General features: G+C 72.2%; 2 protein-coding genes across 3 annotated transcripts in view; one reads left to right on the forward strand and one right to left on the reverse strand.

Moving 5' to 3' along the window:
• LOC127488801 (MORN repeat-containing protein 1) overlaps window positions 1-8,396 on the forward strand; it is a 31,473-nt gene extending 23,077 nt beyond the window's left edge. For both annotated transcript variants that reach the window (XM_070077103.2, XM_089299361.1), the window contains 4 exons: window positions 1,302-1,429; window positions 1,519-1,580; window positions 6,488-6,534; window positions 8,140-8,396. In XM_070077103.2, coding sequence (XP_069933204.2) covers window positions 1,302-1,429; window positions 1,519-1,580; window positions 6,488-6,534; window positions 8,140-8,249 — 347 coding nt within the window. In that variant the 3' untranslated portion in view covers window positions 8,250-8,396. The remainder of the gene's footprint in view (window positions 1-1,301; window positions 1,430-1,518; window positions 1,581-6,487; window positions 6,535-8,139) is intronic.
• A 7,053-nt stretch (window positions 8,397-15,449) lies between these two features.
• Window positions 15,450-18,246, reverse strand: part of SKI (SKI proto-oncogene) — a 55,477-nt gene continuing 52,680 nt past the window's right edge. Inside the window, exon 7 of the mRNA XM_051839298.3 lies at window positions 15,450-18,214. Coding sequence (XP_051695258.2) covers window positions 18,032-18,214 — 183 coding nt within the window. The 3' untranslated portion in view covers window positions 15,450-18,031. The remainder of the gene's footprint in view (window positions 18,215-18,246) is intronic.

The following is an 18,246-nucleotide window of genomic DNA, read 5'->3' on the forward strand; positions in this document are numbered from 1 at the left end:
CGGCTGAAGCCGTTTCTTGCTGGGTTCCTCTGACTTGAGACAAAAAGAGCCTTGGACCACAGGGAAGTCCCGTCTGCACGGCCAGCAGCTCCCCCACTGCGGAGATCGGGGGCTCCTGGGGCCCATGCCCTCTTCCCGCCCATCGGCTGCCCGGGGAGAGGGTCAGCAGGTGGCCCTGCTCACCCTGGGTGAGCCCTGGTTTCCCGGCAGCCTGCGGGGTGGCAGGGGAAGGGGCTCAGAGGGCAGGGCCTGCCGCCCTGGGCATGGTGTCCGCCGGAGCCTGGAGCCCACTCCCAGGCGGTCACCTTGCCGCCGTGCAGGCCCCGCCCAGCCCGGTGGGACGCGCGGGCGGTTACGGACAGAAGCTCCGCCGTCAGCAGCGCGGCTCCCGGTCACTGCCCACGCGGCGAGGGCGTCCTTGCTCCCGCGGCTTTACCGCGCGCGTGAGGACGGGTTAAGACGCCCCGGAGACACATCACGGCCTGGAGCCGGAGCTCCCAGGCCGCTGCCCTGCCGAGGCTGGGCTCTGAGGAGGGACGGGAGTGCCGCTGGCCACCGGGCCCTCCCTGCCCCTGGGAGACCCCCGCAGGGGCCCTGCCTGGGACCCTCGCTCGGGCAGACGGCACAGGGCTTGCGGCCTCGGGCTGTCTCCGCTGTCTTCAGGGGGTGTCACTGCCCCGGGGGGCCCGGGGGACCCCTCACCCAGCCCCTTAGCAAGTGGGCTCTGATGTGCACGTGGGGGCTTCAGGAAGCACCCAACCCGCAAAGACTCCCCGTGTGAAGGAGGCAGGAGGGTGGTGCTGCCCCCCAGGCCACCGCCCACTCCACCTTGGGTGGGCGGAGCTCCAGGGACACACCTGTCCCAGCCCCAACACCGGGGACCCTGGAGCAGAAAGGCAGAGAGCCAGAAGGGGCTGTGGTCTAGACGTCACCACAGTGCCTGCCCTGTCTACACTGCTCCGTCCACACTGCCCTGTCTACACTGTCTACACTGCCCTGTCTACACTGTCTACACTGTCTACACTGCCCTGTCTACACTGCTCCGTCCACACTGCCCTGTCTACACTGTCTACACTGCCCTGTCTACACTGCTCTGTCCACACTGCCCTGTCTACACTGCCCTGTCTACACTGCTTCCAGGACAGTGTGCATCGTTGGCCCGGCCACAGTCTCACCAGCATCTGGAGGTGGCTGTGGCAGGTGTGTGAGCGGTGCCCAGTGAGCCCACGTGGCCTCAGTGCCCGGCAGAACGGCCACGGGACGCTCGGCCCCCGGCCTCCCCTACGGTCCTGTCTCCACAGCCCACGGAGGGGCCGCCGGCCGCCCCGAGCAGCGCGTGCACCGTGGCCGCGCCGAGTTCCCTGACCTGCTCCTGGGCCCGCCGCCGCCCGGGTACCGCCCCTTCCTCTTCCTGGAGAGCCACCGCGAGGTCAGCGGGCGCCCGGGCGGGGCGGGGGCACGCGGGGGGCGCCGGCCCGCTGCCGCCCAGCACTCAGCCGCGCCACCCTCCCCTTCTAGAAGGCAGGCCTGAGCCCCGGGAGGGCGGCGCCCGCCGCGGAGGAGACGCCAGGCGGCCGCAGGTAGGAGAGGCCGGCCCCGCCTCCGGGCTGCTGTGCCCGCGGCGCCTCTGCCGCTCGCGCCACTGCCACGCTCGGGCCACCCCTGCTTCCGTCTCCCCCAGGCCCGCAGTGCCGCAGGCGCGGGGTCTGCCCAGGCTCTGCCACGGTGGCCAGCACCGGCTCTGGCTCCTGTGACCGGGGAGCCGAGGAGGCCGGAGGGGCGGAGGGGCTCTGTAGGGGGTGAGGGGCACCTTAGGGGGTGAGGGGCTCCATGGGGGGTGAGGGGCTCCATGGGGGTGAGGGGCACCCTAGGGGGTGAGGGGCACCCTAGGGGGGGTGAGGGGCACCCTAGGGGGTGAGGGGCTCCATGGGGGTGAGGGGCTCCATGGGGGGTGAGGGGCTCCATGGGGGTGAGGGGCACCCTAGGGGGGGTGAGGGGCTCCATGGGGGGTGAGGGGCTCCGTAGGGGGTAAGGGGCTCCATGGGGGGTGAGGGGCTCCATGGGGGGTGAGGGGCACCCTATGGAGGGTGAGGGGCTCCATGGGGGTGAGGGGCACCCTATGGGGGGTGAGGGGCTCCATGGGGGGTAAGGGGCTCCATGGGGGGTGAGGGGCTCCATGGGGGGTGAGGGGCTCCCTAGGGGGTGAGGGGCTCCATGGGGGTGAGGGGCACCCTATGGGGGGTGAGGGGCTCCATGGGGGCAGAGGGGCTCCGTAGGGGGGGTGAGGGGCTCCCTAGGGGGTGAGGGGCACCCTAGGAGGGGCGGAGGGGCTCCATGGGGGTGAGGGGCTCCATGAGGGGGCGGAGGGGCTCCGTAGGGGGTGAGGGGCACCCTAGGGGGGGTGAGGGGCACCCTAGGGGGTGAGGGGCTCCATAGGGGGTGAGGGGCACCCTAGGGGGTGAGGGGCACCCTAGGGGGGTGAGGGGCTCCGTAGGGGGTAAGGGGCTCCGTGAGGGGGTGAGGGGCTCTGTGAGGGGGCGAGGGCTCTGTGGGGCGGGTGAGAGTCTCTGTAGGGGGTGAGGGGTTCCATGGGGGGTGAGGAGCTCTGTGAGGGGGTGAGGGGCACCCTAGGAGGGGTGAGGGGCTCCATGAAGGAATGAGGGCTGTGGATACAACCCCACCCCTGGCCATAGCCCCTCCCCTGTCTGTAGCTCCGCCCCAGATACAGTCCCACCCCTGGCCATAGCCCCTCCCCTGTCTGTAGCTCCGCCCCAGATACAACCCCACCCCTGGCTGTGGCCCACCCCCCTGTGGCCCCGCCCCCAGCTCCCATGAGAAACCCTGTGTGTCCCTGGACAAGTGCATGGGACGCACTGCCTGTGTCAGCCAGGGCAGGGGCTCAGGGGCCGGCGCCCCGGCACCCTGGGAGGCCCACCTGGCCTGGCCCCCCAGTCGGGGTGGAGGAAGCGGGGGCGGGGGCTGCAGCTGGTGGGGGCCTAGCGACTGCAGGGGCAGGGGCTGGGGCTCCGTCCCCAGCACCAGAGCTGGGAGACCCCGCCCCCGCCGGCACCAGAGCTGGGAGACCCCGCCCCCGCCGGCACCAGAGCTGGGAGACCCCGCCCCCGCCGGCACCAGAGCTGGGAGACCCCGCCCCCGCCGGCACCAGAGCTGGGAGACCCCGCCCCCGCCGGCACCAGAGCTGGGAGACCCCGCCCCCGCCGGCACCAGAGCTGGGAGACCCCGCCCCCGCCGGCACCAGAGCTGGGAGACCCCGCCCCCGCCGGCACCAGAGCTGGGAGACCCCGCCCCCGCCGGCACCAGAGCTGGGAGACCCCGCCCCCGCCGGCACCAGAGCTGGGAGACCCCGCCCCCGCCGGCACCAGAGCTGGGAGACCCCGCCCACGCCGGCACCAGAGCTGGGAGACCCCGCCCACGCCGGCACCAGAGCTGGGAGACCCCGCCCACGCCGGCACCAGAGCTGGGAGACCCCGCCCCCGCCGGCCCTCAGGGGTCACACGTCCAGCTGCCTCATGATGGGGCCCCCCACGCCCTGTGACCCCGTCCCCCAGCGCCGCACGCGAGGACCCCTGCCCGGGTCTGCTTCCCCAGGACCGGACGTTCCCACAGCGGCCCCCCCCGCTCTGCCGGGTCTCCCAGGGGCGCGGCGCCTGTGGGCCCCCGGGCAATGCGGGCCGTGGCAGCGCCTCTCCCAGCCCAGGACGTGCGTGCAGCGCGGGCTCCAGGCACAGGACCCTGCCCGCCCCAGACGCGGCCGGATGGAGTCGATGCGTTCTTCACGTGGATAGTTGGCACTCGGCCGCCAGTTCAGCCGGGCCACCAGGGACCTGGAAGTCCTCCCAGGGGACATCAGGGCCCCGCATGCCTGAGCAGGGGGCAGGACCAGTGCCGGCCACACCCGGCTGGCCACGGCCCCCAGCGCCCAGGCCCAGAGGGGTCTGAAAGGGGTCGTGGAAAGATGGCACGTCTCCCCTCTGGTCTCCCCACCAGATCACCTGCACAGCCCTCTGGTTCCGGCACTCAGAGCCGTCCTGTCTGGGCCCTGCCGGGCACTGACGCCTCTGCCCGGGAGGCCTCCAGTCCTGCGCCCTGCCACAGCAGGGTGGGGGGGCACGGGGCGGAGCCCTCGTCCAGGCTCTGGAGGACATGAGGGTCCTGGCCGTGGGGTCCAGGGCCGCCTGAGCCCCTGCGGGAGCTCCTGGGAGTGGGGATTCTGGGGGTGGCACGGGTGGCCCTGACGTCTTTGGAAACTCACAAGGGTGGAGCTGGGCCGGGGATAATGACCCCTAATGACCCACAGCGGCCTTAACCCTTCGTGGCCCGCGTGAGCAGCGTCCAGCACAGGGCTCAGGAGGGCTGGCCTGGCCAGGGACCGGGCCCCGGGGTGGTCCTGGGCCTCTCCCCCAGACCCGAGCTTGTCAGGCCTCCACTTCCTGCTGCCTTATAAGTGGTCACACCCCCCCGCCCCGTGGCAGCTGCCCAAGGCCCTGCGCGAGCTCGGGGGACTCCCTGGGAGGGGCCCCAGTGACTGCCCAGCCTCCGGGTACCCCTGGGGCGGGGCTCGGGGCCTGCCTGCAGTGGGGGCAGAGGCCGTGCGTCCTGGCTCAGGGCCCGCGGCCCCTGCCGCCCCCGCTCCTGGGGTGCTGGCTGCTCTGTTTGGGGCCTTTAGGTCAGGCTCCCGTCCATCGTCCCTGGGGGCTGGCCAGCTTCCTGGGAACCGGCACCCCCAGGCAGTGTCTTCCCGGCCTGTGTCTTGCTGGCTGTGGGCTCGCAGCTCCCAAGGCCCTGTTGGTCCTGGGGGCCGCTCACGTGGGACAGCCCCTCTGGAGGCCCAGCCGCCCGGGTCGGGGCACAGCCAGGTGTGAGGAGGGGGCCGTGCGCCTGCTTCCCAGACAAAGCCTCCAGCCTGGCCACCCCCACCCCAAGCCTGGCACCCAGGGCCCCACATGGCCAGCGCCACCAGGCTCCGGTCTAATCTGTGGTCCCCAGGCCACCAAGCCCACAGTGTCCAAGCAAGGGGTTTGGCCCAAGGCCCCCTGGGCAGGGAAGGACTTCGAGGCCCACCAGGGGCAGGGACAGCGACCCTTCTGGCAGTCACCTGGGCACCTGAGGGCCGGGCTCCTCGTTGACCACGGGCCACGCTGAGCTCCCCGGGGGTCTGTAGAGGCGGAACCCCCTCCAGGCAGGGAGCCGTCCAGCTCGCCACGGGGCCCCCACTCCGTGGCCTGCAGCAGCTGGCCCGCACGCCAGCCCCTCTGCCGCGGCCAGGAGGCCTCCAGTAGCCCGCTGGGGGCCAGCCCCTCCCCCATCCAGACTACAGGGGAGGGGCTCCTGCCCCGCCCCGGGCCTCCTGGGCAGCCCCCCAAGCTCCTCCGAGCAGCGGCGGGATGTCCCCTGGGTGTTCCCAGGACGCCCCAGAGGCCCGACTCTGGGGCTTCCCGTGGGCTCCACACTCTGGCCCCAGGAGGACAGGTTTGTGGGTGCCATGGGGGCCACAGCAGCCTCTGCCCGGTCCCCCCTCCCAAGCCCGCGTCAGAGGACTCGTGCCCAGGTCCCGTGTCCTGGGCGTCCTCTGGGCAGCCCCAGCCCCCGGCAATCTGCCAGGCAGAAGCGGGAGGAGACGGGCCCGGGGCCCTGGCCGTCGGTGCGAGGTCAGGGAGCCCGAGCCCCCGAGGTCCGCAGAGCCCAGGCCAGCGGGCGCTGGGCAGGCAGCTCTGGAGGCAGGAGAGGCCCCCCAGAGGGTGGGGGGCCTGCGGGCCGCCGGTGGGCTGCAAAGGGGGTCCCCGCCCCACGCTGGAGTAACGGACCCCGCCTGAGGCCCCGCTCCAGCTGCCGGCCCGGCTGACTCCAGCTGTTCTCGGTGCTTCCGAACCTGCCCGGACTCCCCCAGTTCTCCCCACTGAAGGTGAAGGATTTGGGGCTTTAAGTTTGCTTCCGGCTCTCTGCCCCCTGCCCAAGTCCACTGCCGGCCACCCTGGCCACCAGGGACAGGAAGTGGCTGGCCCTGGGGACGGCTTTGCTCTCGAGGTGCCCCCCAGTCCGTCTGGGTAGCCCTGGCCCGGCCCAACCACAGCCAGCAGCCCCCGCCGACACGGAGGCCCGGGGCTCCGACCCCTCCCACCGTCACCCAGGTGGCACAGCCTCGGTCCCTGCGGGGGGCACGTCGGGGTCGCCCCTCTGAGCCCGACCGTGTCACCTGCAGCGGCCACCGGCCTTGTGGCCCCGAGAGCCGCGCCTGTGTCTGGGGACCCGGAGGTGCGCGCTGTGCTCGGCGTCCCAGAGCCGGCTCAGGCCGCGTGGACGCTCCCGGGGCGGCCACAGGGCTGTGAACACGCTGCCCCCGTGAGGGGCCCGGCCACGCCTGTGCCCCCGGCCGGGGCCCCGCGGACTCTGCTGATGCTTGTTGGGGTGTGGTTTGCCGGGGGGGGGGGTGGGCAGAATACCCAGGGGCCTGCTCCTCTCCTCACAGGCCCGACGGGACGGCCACCGCGGCGCTGCCGGCACAGGCGTACCCAGGTAGGCTTGGAGTGCTGCACAGGCGGGCGCCAGCCCCGGGCTGCCCGGCGGCTGCTGGTCCTGGCGGGACGGTGCCCCCCAAGGCCCCATGGGTGGGAGGGGTTAGGACACAGGCACAGGAGGGAACCGGGCGGGGCGGGGGGGGCGGCCGGGGGGGGGGGCTCCTCACCGTCCAGGAGCTGATCGGTCGAAGGGCCCCGCCGGTCTGGGGGCGCTCAAGTCTCAGGCCCCCACAGTGCCCACCTGACCCTACAGGCCTGCAGGGACACGGGAGCCGAGGCGAGGGCTGGGAAAGCCTTGGGGGCGACCTGTGGGCCATGGGCCTCCCCCGGAGCGGCCTCCAGCCCTGGACCCCACGGGAGCCGAGGCCGAGGGACCACCCTCCGTGCTGGAGGGTCCCGGGACCCCCTAGTGTCAGTGAGCACAGGAGCACTGCCCAGCTGGACAGAGCCGGGTCCCTCGGGAGAGCAGGGGCGCCTGTGTCCCTCTGCGTCTTGGGCTCCTGGTGGGAGGCCAGCAGGCCGCAAGGCCCAGCCTCTGCTCGCCGGGTCTCCCCTTGAGCCCCTGTGGCCCGCGGGCCACGCCCCCCCCCCCCCCCCGCGACCTGGGCCCCAGTCCCTGCAGGGCAGCCGCAGGCAGCCAGGTCCTTGTTTACCAGGGGTGGGACCAGCGCCCTGGGCAGCGTCCCCAGCTGTCCCCACGGCAGCCCTCAGTGCGTCCACCGCCCGGCCAAGAGGCTGGCGCCACAGCGCTCCCGCCCTCACCCCTTCAGAACCCCCGTCGGAGGGTCCTGGGTGCACGGCCAGGGCTCCGGAGGGGAGCTGGCTCAGGGGACACCAGGCCCAGGCTGGAGCCCATGACCGTCACGGCCAGGCCTCCCGCGCGGGGTCAGATCAGGCCGCTGCCCGCTGAGCTCATGCCGGCTCCGCGGCCAGGAGTCCTTGGCCGCCGCGGCGCGGCCGAGTGTTGTGGGGAACACCTAGAAACACCGGCGTTGCCATGCAGGCTTCTCGGCCGGCCCACCAGGCTGCAGCCCGCCGCCCCTCGCCGGCCCCCGCCCCCGCCCAGGGCCCAGGAATGCGCAGCAGGCGCGGGGCTCTGGAATGCGCTCGGGCCCGCGGTGAGGCCGGCTCCTGCCCCCACTCGGCGGCCGCATTCCCCGGGAGCTTTTTCCACGCTCTGGTGCCAGCCCCGGCGGCTCGGGGGAGGGCGGGCGCGGTTCCCATGGCAACCGCACTTTCTGTTATTCCTTATTTGCCTCTTTCTGGTTTCTCCAACTCTGAGGCTCTGCAGATGGCCCGCAGGCTGGGGAGGGAACTCAGCCCCGTGGCCGGGCCCTTCTAGAACACTGGAGAGGAAGTGGCCGGCTTCTGTCCCAGAGAAGCCCTGCTCCCCGCCACGTGGCCCCACGGCCCCGGGGGCCCAGCGGACCAGGGCTCTCGAAACCCAGATCGGCCCAGAACCCCTCTCCCCCTTTGCCTTCCCGGGGGCGGGGGTCCCTGAGGGCTCAGCCTGGTCCTGGGGCCGCAGTGCCAAGGGCGGGGGTCCCTGCGGGTGCAGGGGCCAGGAGCCAGGGCTGAGCTCAGGCCACGGCCTCCCTTGCAGGGGAGTACGTGATCATGGTCCACGACCGGACCACCCCCCCGTTCCTGGGCCGCACGCTGCCCACCGCCTTCAAGCACCTGCAGGTGGTGGGGAAGGGGGCTCCGCCCTGAAGAGGCCCCGGAGCCCACGCCGGAGGCGCCCACGGCGCACGCAGAGCCGCCAGCCACGGAGGAGGCCGTCCGTACCTCCAGGGGGAGGAGCAGCGGGGGGCAGGAGGACCCCAGGGCCGGCTCAATAAAACAGTGTGGTCACGGTCATGGCTCTCAGCACCCCACCTGCACATGCATGGGGCGCGGGCAGGGCTGGGTTGCCAGCACTGGCCTAGGAGGGGCACGTGGTGGACGTCGGCCCCCCGGCCCCTCCCAGGCTGGCACAGCGTCCTGCACCAGACCGGCAGTGGGCAGAGGCCCTGAGCCCCACGGTTTGTGTCTGTGGCCGACCCCGTCCCCAGCAAGGGGGGGTCCAGGGGTCTCCAGGCTGCCTCTGAGCAGCCACGCGTGGTCCCTGCCGCCCAGAGGCTCCGCCCCCTGGTGCCAGTGTCCCCACCCCCGTCCCTCGGCCTGGCCATGGCCCCGGCACGTCGGCAGCCCTGGTCGCGTTGCACCTGGACACCGCTTTCCCAGCCGGCCACTCACTTCCTCCTTCACAGGGAAAGGAAGTAGAGGGCGGGGCAGCCCGAGCCCAGCCCAGCCCCCCGGCAGGTCTGAGCCAAGCGGATGCCCTGTGTCCCCAGCGGTGGTCACCCGCCCTCAAGGGCCATACTGCTGCGCGCCACGGGGCTTCCCTACAGGTGGGCAGGGTGGCTGTCCTGAGTCCCCCGCCCCCAGTGTCGGGCACTGCGGCCCTGTGGTGCGACCTGCCCCTTGCCGAGGGCGCCCTCTTGTGGCTCCTGGACAGCACTGCCCCTCCTCAGTCTGCGGCCGGGCCTCAGTCTCTGCTGCCCCTGCCCGGCCACCTCATGACCTGCAGGTCAGCGTCCAGCCCTGAGTGTTCACACACAGGACGGAGGGCGGAGGGCGTGCTCACGGGCAGGCACGTGGGGGTGACGACCCACCACCCACTCCCCAGTGCCTGCAAGGCCCGGGTGGTCAGGAACCAGGGGGTGGGCACAGGGCGGGGAGGGGGAGGCACGGTGGGGGCTTTGTGGGGCGGAGCCTGGCCATTGCATGGTGGTGAGCTCCCCGTCCCCGGGGGAGTCCCAGCATGGCAAGGCCCACCCGGCTACAGAGAGACCTCTGCCTTGGTGCCAGCCGAGCCTTCTCCCTGGCGGCTGCCAGTCTGAGGCCAGTGCCCCTGCTGCCTGGGAGTCCGGAGCCCAGGACCAGCCCAGGGCCCGGCTGCAGCTCTGGTGCGGGCCTCTGGCCCTGCCCAGGAAAGCCGGGCGGACAGCGGTGGGGCTGGGCCCTGAACCGCCGTGCACCACCCCTGGGCTCCAGCGCCTGGGGGCCGCACCCACTCCAGGTTGAAGCCATGTGCGTGCGGGAAGGCAAAGGCGCCCTTTCGGTCTGGACGGCAGACGCCAGGGAAGCGTGGGCTGCGGCGCCGGGCGTCCTCTGGGTGTTTGATTCCCTGTCGGCCTCCATGGCCCTGAAGTCACAAACCCTGGGCAGGAAGCAGCGCCGTCACCCCTGCCGGGAGCCAGGCGGGGCCTCCGCTCTCCAGCCCCTGTGACCCGCCGCAGGTGCGGGGCCTGCCCCTGTGCACCCCACCCCTGACCCCTGCCAGGACAGGTCACGGAGCGAGGCCGCCAGCCACCCTGTGCCCCCCACTCTAAATACAGGAGAAACCTGAGCGCTCCCCAAAAAAGCAAGGTCAGAACAAGTCAGGGCCAGAGACACTTGGCTAGCGGGAGAGGTCGGGAGAAAGGCCAACGGGGAGCGTCCAGCCAGCCCACGGGGGCCGGCTTCCCCAGGGAGGCCACGCTGCGCCCTGTGTCCCCCGAGGCCCAGCTCAGGGCCGGCGCCTGTCTGCCCACCTCTCCGCAGAACGGCCCCTTCTAAGGCGGCGGGGGAGGATGAGACCCCAGCCCGGCGGTGGTCCCTCCGGAGTCCGCCCACCTCCATCCCCCAGACCAGAGTGGGGTGGGGCACGGGTGGGGCACGGTGGGCGGCCAGGGGACCCAGCCCCGGCTCCGTCGTGTGCCCCGCAGTGCTGGCTCCTGGGTGAGGGCGGGCGCTGCCTGCCCAGCATTGCAATCCCAGGGGCACAGGGCCCCTGAGGGTTGAGCGGTATGGACGCGGCCACTGCCCCACGCCCTGCCAAGGTGGCCCCACTGCCACCCCAGGTCCTGGCCGGCCTCGAGGGCTGCATACCCCCCTGGGGCGGTCACTCCCTCCCGTCTCTGCCCGCACGGGCCCCACAGCGGTGTCCAACAGAGCAGCCTGGCCGTGTGCAGGGGTGAGGCTGCACCTGCCTCTGGCCTGCAGCCCCGCAGGGAGGGAGGAGCCCGTGGGCCAGGCCGGGGCTGGAGCACTAAGTCCCTGTCCTCCAGGCCACAGCTGCCCGGGGCGGGCTGGCCAGACCTGTCAGTAGAGGAGGCCGGAGAACCTCCCCTGGAGGCGCCTGGGGGGCCCGGCTGCCTCCACCCTGCCCCCACGGCCCCGACGGCTTCAGAGTGTCGACTGAGCTGTGACGGCGCCCTGAATACACGCCCCCCTGGGGCTGCGTGCCAGAGACGGAGGCAGGGAGGCGCCCGGCCCCCAGCCCAGGGCAGGGGAGCCCCTCTAGACCACCCAGAGGTGCACCGAGGGTCAGCAAAGGACGGGTCCAGGCCGCCCTCCACGGGGCCCCGCAGGGCACAGGTGGCCGCTCCACCTCGGGCTGGCAGGGCCAGTCACCCAGGGCACCCCGAAGCCTTGGGCAGGCTGCCTGGCCTCCGTGCCAGGCGGGCAGCCAAGCCAGCTGTGCAGAGCTGGGCCCCTCCCGGGCAGGGCTTCCTGGAGGGCTCCGGTGCCCAGCCCCCAGAGCACTTCCTGTGTCACCAGGCCCTTCCCGCCGGGCACTCTCAGCCCTGGAGGTGGTCCCCAGGCCCTCGACCCTGTCCCCTTCGGGCCGTGGGGCCAGGCAGGGGCTCCGTGCAGCCGGGGAGGGGCCCGTGGGTGTCAGGCGGTGGGGCCTCGCCCACCACAGCTGTCCCTGCCCAGGTCCCTCCTGACAGGGGCCGGGGTCTCCGGGGAGCAGGCGGACAGAGCTGCTCGGAGTCACTGTCCCCTCCTCTTGGGCCCCCCACCGCCCCGTCCCTGACAGCCAGGACAGAGGAATGGGGACTCGACGGCCACCCGGCGGCCCACTGTGCGTGGCGCCTTCCTGGGCAGCCTGGGGCACGGGGTGGGGAGACCCCCAGGCCCCCACGCAGCCAGGCAGGGTCAGGAGGCCTGCTCAGTGCCAGTGGAGGGGAGGGGGACGCCCAGAGGGCGGCCAGGCCCGGGCAGCACGGTCTCAGGACCCGGCCACACAGGCCCAGCCCGGGGCCCACGGACCTCAGCAGCCGGGCGCCGGCCCTTCCACGGGCGTCTCCCAACAGATGCTCACGGGGCCGCCCACAGAACGGCAGGCCGCAGCCCCCCAGAGCACCCGCCGGAGCCCGGGGCCCTGGTGGGACCTGGGAGAGCACCCCGGGGAGGGGCCGCGGGCAGGGGCGGGGGGTGCGGCCTGGCACAGGGAAGCCGGCGGCGGCGCGGGCGCCGGGAACGAGGCGGGGCCTTCCTGGGTGGGGGCCGGTGGCTCCGCGCCCGCGCCCGGGGAGGCACGTCGCCCCTTCCCCAGCCGGGGCGGGGCCTTCTCGGGCGCGCGGACCCCCACCCCTCCTACAAGGCTGCGCCCGAGCTGCAGTTCCCGCCTTGGCCGCCGAGGGTCGCGCCGAACCCCCAGGCCCGGCGCGCGCGGCCGACACGTCAGCGCCGCGCGGGGGGCCGACCCCCAGGGGCGCGCCTGCGGCTCGCAGCCCCCCCGTTTCCTCCTCCGCGGCGCCCCCACCCTCTGGCACACGCTCCCCGGACCCCGGCAGGGTCCTCGCGCCCCCAGCCCCGTCGGGACCCGCCCCGCCCCGCCCCTCGCGGCCCAGAAGTCGGGCGGGGGGAAGGGAAGTGAAACTCAGGCGGAATCGGAAACTGAGGCGGGGGCGGGGCCGGGGCCGGGCCCCCTCCCCACGCCTCCAGTTAGGAAGCGGGGCCGCCTGGCCGGGCCCCGGGCCCCCTCCCCACGCCTCCAGTTAGGAAGCGGGACCGCCTGGCCGGGCCCCGGGCCCCCTCCCCACGCCTCCAGTTAGGAAGCGGGACCGCCTGGCCGGGCCCCGGGCCCCCTCCCCACGCCTCCAGTTAGGAAGCGGGGCCGCCTGGCCGGGCCCCGGGCCCCCTCCCCACGCCTCCAGTTAGGAAGCGGGGCCGCCTGGCCGGGGGCGCTCTCGGGCGCTCTGCCCCGCCCCTGCCGCCCGCCCCGCGGCGTCCCCGGGACTTTTTTGGTGTGGACAGGGCGGCGTCCGCAGCGGGGGACCTGGCCAGCAGCCGTCAGGACAGGGTCGGGGAGGCCACGCAGGCGGCCGCAGGCCCAGAATCCCGGCGAAAGGCCGGGAGGAGGGGCAGGGGTGTGGGGAAGCAGCCTGGTGTTGGGGGGGGGTCTCTGCCCCGCCCAGCCCAGCCGGCAGGGGTGCGGGCAGGGGAGCTCTGTTCCCGGAGCTGGGCAGGCCCGGGGCTCCCACGGCCAACTGCAGGGTGGGGGCAGCACCCTGTGCGTCAGAGCTCGGGCTGCTGGCACAGGCGCGTGGTGACGGCGCAGCCCTGGGGTACGGGAGCCCCGTGGCGCAGCCTCCAGCACCACCGTGGGGGGAGCACCCACGGGGAGGGGGCGTGGGGAAGGTGCAGGCCTGAGCCCGCCCTCCCGGCTGCAGCCCCCAGGCCCAGCCAGGCTGCTCCTCCACCAGCCCCCAGGGCCTTCTCGGCCGGTTTCCTTAGAAAGAGGAAGTCGGGGTGTGGGCCAGCACGTTCCTCAGGTCAACGGCTGGGCAGGGCGGGCTGGGCCCCTGGGCGACCAGACACCCACCCCCGCAGCACCTCAGCAGCCCCAGGGGCCCAGGGCACGCCCCCCCAGCAGGGTGTCCCGGGGCCAGGGCGTGGCTGGCAAGGCTGCCGGGCTCCGTGCCCTTCCTGGCCCAGGGGTCAGCACAGCCCGGTGGACAGCTCTGACCCGTGGCTCAGGACTGCTGTGCTCTCCACACACACGTGCACCTACACACATGTGCCTACCACATGCTGGGCCTCGAGGCCAGCAGAAACCTGCCTTCCAAGAGGTGCCAGGCCTGGGTGCCCACCCCCCAGCCCCGGCATTCCTGGGCCCCTCTGGGGTCATGGCGAGCAGGGCCAGAGCTGACCAGGGCCTTGCCCAGGCCGCCGACCTCCCGCAGCCCTGCGTCTGGGGACTGGGTTGGCACCTGTCCCCCTCCCCAGGCAGGACTGGGTATTTCATCCCACCCAGAAGTGGCCCTGGGGCAGCCCTGGTCCAGGAGCCTCCTGGCTCCCCGCGGCGCCTCGTCCCCGTGGGCTTCCGGAACAAGGCCCTCCTGCCGCAGGAGTGACGTGGGCTGCAGCCCGGGCCCAGCTTCCCGCCCGTGAGGGCTGCCAGGCTCGGCCCCAGCCCGGCCAGACACCTGGCCCTACACGGGACGCTGGGGCGACTCGCCAGGCTGGCCGGCTCTCCCTGCCTGTCCCCACCCGCGGCGGGGCCACCTGCTCCAGGGCTGGGTGCCGCAGCCGCCGGGGCTCCCACCCACCTGGCACGGGCCTGGGCACAGATGGCCTTGTGCGTCACACAGCCACAGGGTGGCAGGGGCGGGCGGGCATCCAGTTCCCCAATGTTCTGTACCCAGCCCCTCTGCAGGGCTGCCTGGGGCGGGGCTGGGCAGGCAGCAGGTGGGCAGTTCTGTGGGGACGTCCCTCGGGGGTCGCCACCTCCTTGCAGGTGAGTCTGGGGTCCTAGGCCCAGCTCGACCTGTGGAGGGACCCCTAACTCAGGCCCGCCCGGAGCAGGTTCTGGGGCAGTGGGAGCAGTCTCAGGGTAGGAGTGGCCAGGCCTGGGCTAGGAGGGGGCATGCGGCCTGGAGCCCCCTCCCCAGGCAGCAGCAGTGGCCCAGGGATGGGGGCTGCTGGGCACAGCTGGGCCCAGCCTGGGGCAGGGGTAAGAGTGGGGTAGACCAGCTGTAGCTCCCACTTGCCCTGAGGGTGCCTGGACCCGCCTCCCTAGTTGAGGGCTGACCTTGGGGGGGGGGGGGCTGGGGCCAGATGGGCACGGCCAAGACCCAGAGGAGTGAGCAGGGCCCAGGAGACACCTTGACCGCTGGGTGCTGCCGGGTCTTGGTACTCTGGAAATAGGCAGGAAGACGGGGGCCTGCCCTGGCAGAGGGCGGCCTCGGCTCAGCCTTGGGCCGTGCAGGGCGAGTCCCAGCCCCGGGGACCCCGAGCAGGGGCCGAGGTGACTTCTGCTGTCTCCCGAGAAGGGGCTTCTCCTGCCCTGCCCCCCTCAGGGAGGGCTCTGGGAGGGGTGGGGTGTAGACTCCTGGCCCACCAGCCCAGGGCCAGGGCAGCCGCCCCCTTTAGCGTAGCCCAAAGTGAAGCCCAGGAGGCTCGGACAGCTGGGCCCAGAGCCCCCAGGGGCAGGCGGGCACCCCGGGACCTCGGCAGAGGGCCCGGCCATGCTGACGGCCACCAGCTCTTCGGAGCCACTGCTGCACCGGGCCGAGGTCGAAACGCCGCCCGCCCCTCCCGGCGTGGCCGGCACCAGCCGCCGACTCGGGCAGGTCGTGGGTGTGTGATACCCACATGCAGGGTCTCCTGCCCGGCCTGCCCCTCCCTTCAGCCCACACCCGCAGCTGCGCCGAGTCCCACCATCCCCAACCTCTGTCCCGGGGCTGCAGGGGTCAGCTGGGGGCCCTGAGGGGACAAGGCAGGCCCCCTGCGCGGAAGGCACTGGGGCCCCGGGTTTAAGGGTCTTCCAGAGGGTGAGGAGGAGAAACCGAGGCAGCAGCCACGCTGGGGAAGGGGGAGACAGACACGGGCGGCCACACTGGGAAAGGGGGACAGACACGGGCGGCCCGAGGAGTCTCTGGGAGGCGGTGGCCAGGCCCCTGGGACCCTCGGCAGGCAGCCAGGGTGGCACGCTGGGGTCCACCCTCCAACGTGCCGACGTGACTGAGGGTGGCTCTCGGAGCCGTGGTGCCCGTGGAGGCCTCCTCCCAGCTCCAGCTGACCCCGCAGGCCTGGGGTGCGGCCCCGTCCTCGCCCCCTGCCCGGGGCCCCAGGGACACACACAGGCCCGGCAGGTTCTGTTTAAATCAGGCATTTATAAACAAGAAAGCATACATTAATGACATAAAAATAGTCTTCGAGTAGCAGAGTAAGCGTCGTATTGTCATTAGCAGCAGCAGAGGTCCGGGGCGGTGCGGGGGCAGGTGGCTACGAGGGTCCGGGGGTTCTTTTTTTTTTTTTTTTCCTTAATTGAAAAAAAATGTCATTTGTGACTCCTGACTTAAAGCAAGAACAGAAACAGCCCGCGGGCGGGGCGGGGCGGGGCGGAGCTCCGACCCCGCACGTGAGCGTTTTTCTTGTTAAAAACAACCCAGAAAACAGACGATTACCAGGTGAGAAGGGACCACCATGTACACGTATGATACAGGGCGCCGAGCGGGTCTGTACAGGGCTGCGGCCGCCGGCGCTGCGGGCCGCGCCGCCGGGGTAGCTGCTCGAGAATCAAGGTTATTGCTGTTGGTTTTCCCTTCGTTAAAAACCTCCTCGCGAGAGAAACCATGAGGATTAAAGTGAACACGCGCTGTCTGGATGACGGGTTTTACGGACGGGAGTCAACAGCCTGTCCTCGCAGCTGGGCCGGCCGCGGGCCAGGCGCGGGCCCTGCGCTGGAGCGGCCGGAGGACGGGCGCCCCGCCCAGGCCAGGGCCCCGAGTGCGAGCTGCTGGTGAAGGGAGCCCACCCCGGCTCCCGCGGGCGCCCCCCGCAGGGAGGGGCGGGAGGCGAGGGCCCTGGGGGCAGAGGCGCCACCGACGCTGGGGAGGCAGCCGGCCCGGCCCGTGGCCCCAAGGGGCGCCCGACAGAAGACACGGGCGGACCCGGGCGGGCCTGGCGACACGGAAGCCACGCGGAAGCCGACACATTAAAGCTTTGCTCCAACTAAACCACTAAGTTTCCCTTGAAGAAATGACGGAAAAGCACAACTCTGGCGAACAAGGCGGAGCCGGCGCTACTGCCCGTGGTGGAGCGACCTACGGCAGGGGCGTCCCGTGCCTACAGACCCCGGGACTGCGAACGGACGACAGAAGCCAAGGACAACGTCCACACAGACGCTGCGTATACACCATGTCCATTTTGCATTGCACTTGAGGGGGCGGCGGCGGCCGCGCCCCCGCGGTAAACCGAGGGCCGACCCTGCAGACTCCGCCGCCGGGGGGCCGGCCGTCCTGGTCTCTGCTGCGGCGCCGCCGGCGCTGTAACGGATTCGGATTCGAGCAAAGAATTCCCGCGCGATCTTCCGCACTCAATAAATACCGAGGCCGCGGGGCGGGCCGCCTCGTCTCCTGGGAAACCACTTTTCAAGCCTGGGCGTAGGAAACCGTCTACGATTTGCATAAACAGTCGAGAGCAACGACACTACCTGGAATCAACGCGCTAACTCATCTGCGTGGCAGCTCCCATCGCCACGGAGACGGGGGCGCGCGGGGCGACGCGGTCAGGACTCGCCGCGCAGGACGCTGGAAGGCACAGGGCGGCCCCGGAGTTCAGTTTTGCATTTTCGTTTTCTTGTGATTCCCTTGTTCAACCAAGCACCAGAGGGGTTCCGAGCACGGGAGCGCTTAGGGCTGGCACTGCTCCAGGACCGGAGAAACCTCGCGCACGGCCGGGACGACGCGGCGGCGGGCGGAGCTGCCGGGCGCTCGGGCGCACACCGGCGGGGGCGCGGGTAACGCCGTGTCTGGTTCCGACGAGGACGGGGCGGGGGGTAACGCCGTGTCTGGTTCCGACGAGGACCGGGGGGGGGGGGGTAATGCCGTGTCTGGTTCCGACGAGGACGGGGGGGGGGTAATGCCGTGTCTGGTTCCGACGAGGACCGGGGGGGGGGGGTAATGCCGTGTCTGGTTCCGACGAGGACGGGGGGGGGGGGGTAATGCCGTGTCTGGTTCCGACGAGGACCGGGGGGGGGGTAATGCCGTGTCTGGTTCCGACGAGGACCGGGGGGGGGGGGGTAATGCCGTGTCTGGTTCCGACGAGGATGGGGCGGGGGGGGGGGGTAATGCTGTGTTTTGTTCTGACGCTGCAGCCTCAGTCCCCAAATCAAGGAAGCGGGGGCAGGGGGCGCCCGGCCACGCCTCGGGCCCACGCAGGCCAGCACCTGGGGAGCCGAGGACGGCCGGGGCGGCGGGCGGCCCCTGCGTGGCTCTGCCCTTCCTGGCGGCGGCGGGCAGCGGTAAGGCGGGCAGGGTGGGCTCATCTCGCACGCGGCTCTCCCCCTGCCCTTGCCGGGGGCGGCAGGGAGACGCGGGTCCCGGTCGCTGAAAAAATAGACTGAAGAAACCTCCGAGGCCGCGGCGGCCGCGGGCACAGATGAGCGGCGATGGCTTCCCCGGCGGCGGCGGCACGTGCTGGGGCTTTGAAAAGCAGTCATTAAAAAAGGTTGATTTTCTGAACATCGAGTCTCCTTATTGGTTTAAATAGCTTATAACAAAAGTGTAAATGTTAGACGGTTCCAGCAAGCAGAGGGCCAGCCACGGGCCGCCGGCGTGCGCGCGCCCCGGCTCGCCCCGGCCTGGGCAGTAAATCCCGCGTGGACGCCAAGTGCGGCTGCGACACTCGGGAGTAGGCACAGTAAGACGTGGTGGGCGCCCCGCCGCTGGGGGTCAGGGCTGCAGCTCGCCGGTGCCCTCCCCGCCCGGGCGCTCGGGCTGCGGCCACAGCTGCTCCTGCAGGCCCCGCACCACCTTCTCCAGGTGCTCCCGCGCCTCGCGCTCCCGCAGCAGGTCGGCCCGCAGCTGCTCCCGGTCGGCCTCGGCGTGCTGCAGCTTCACCTGCAGGTCCTCGATCTGGAAGGCACAGCGCCGTCAGCCGCGCCGGC

Source organism: Oryctolagus cuniculus, chromosome 7 (genome assembly GCF_051225735.1).
Source record: "Oryctolagus cuniculus isolate XC-2025 breed Fujian yellow rabbit chromosome 7, ASM5122573v1, whole genome shotgun sequence".
In the NCBI taxonomy this organism is placed as follows: Eukaryota; Metazoa; Chordata; class Mammalia; order Lagomorpha; family Leporidae; genus Oryctolagus; species Oryctolagus cuniculus.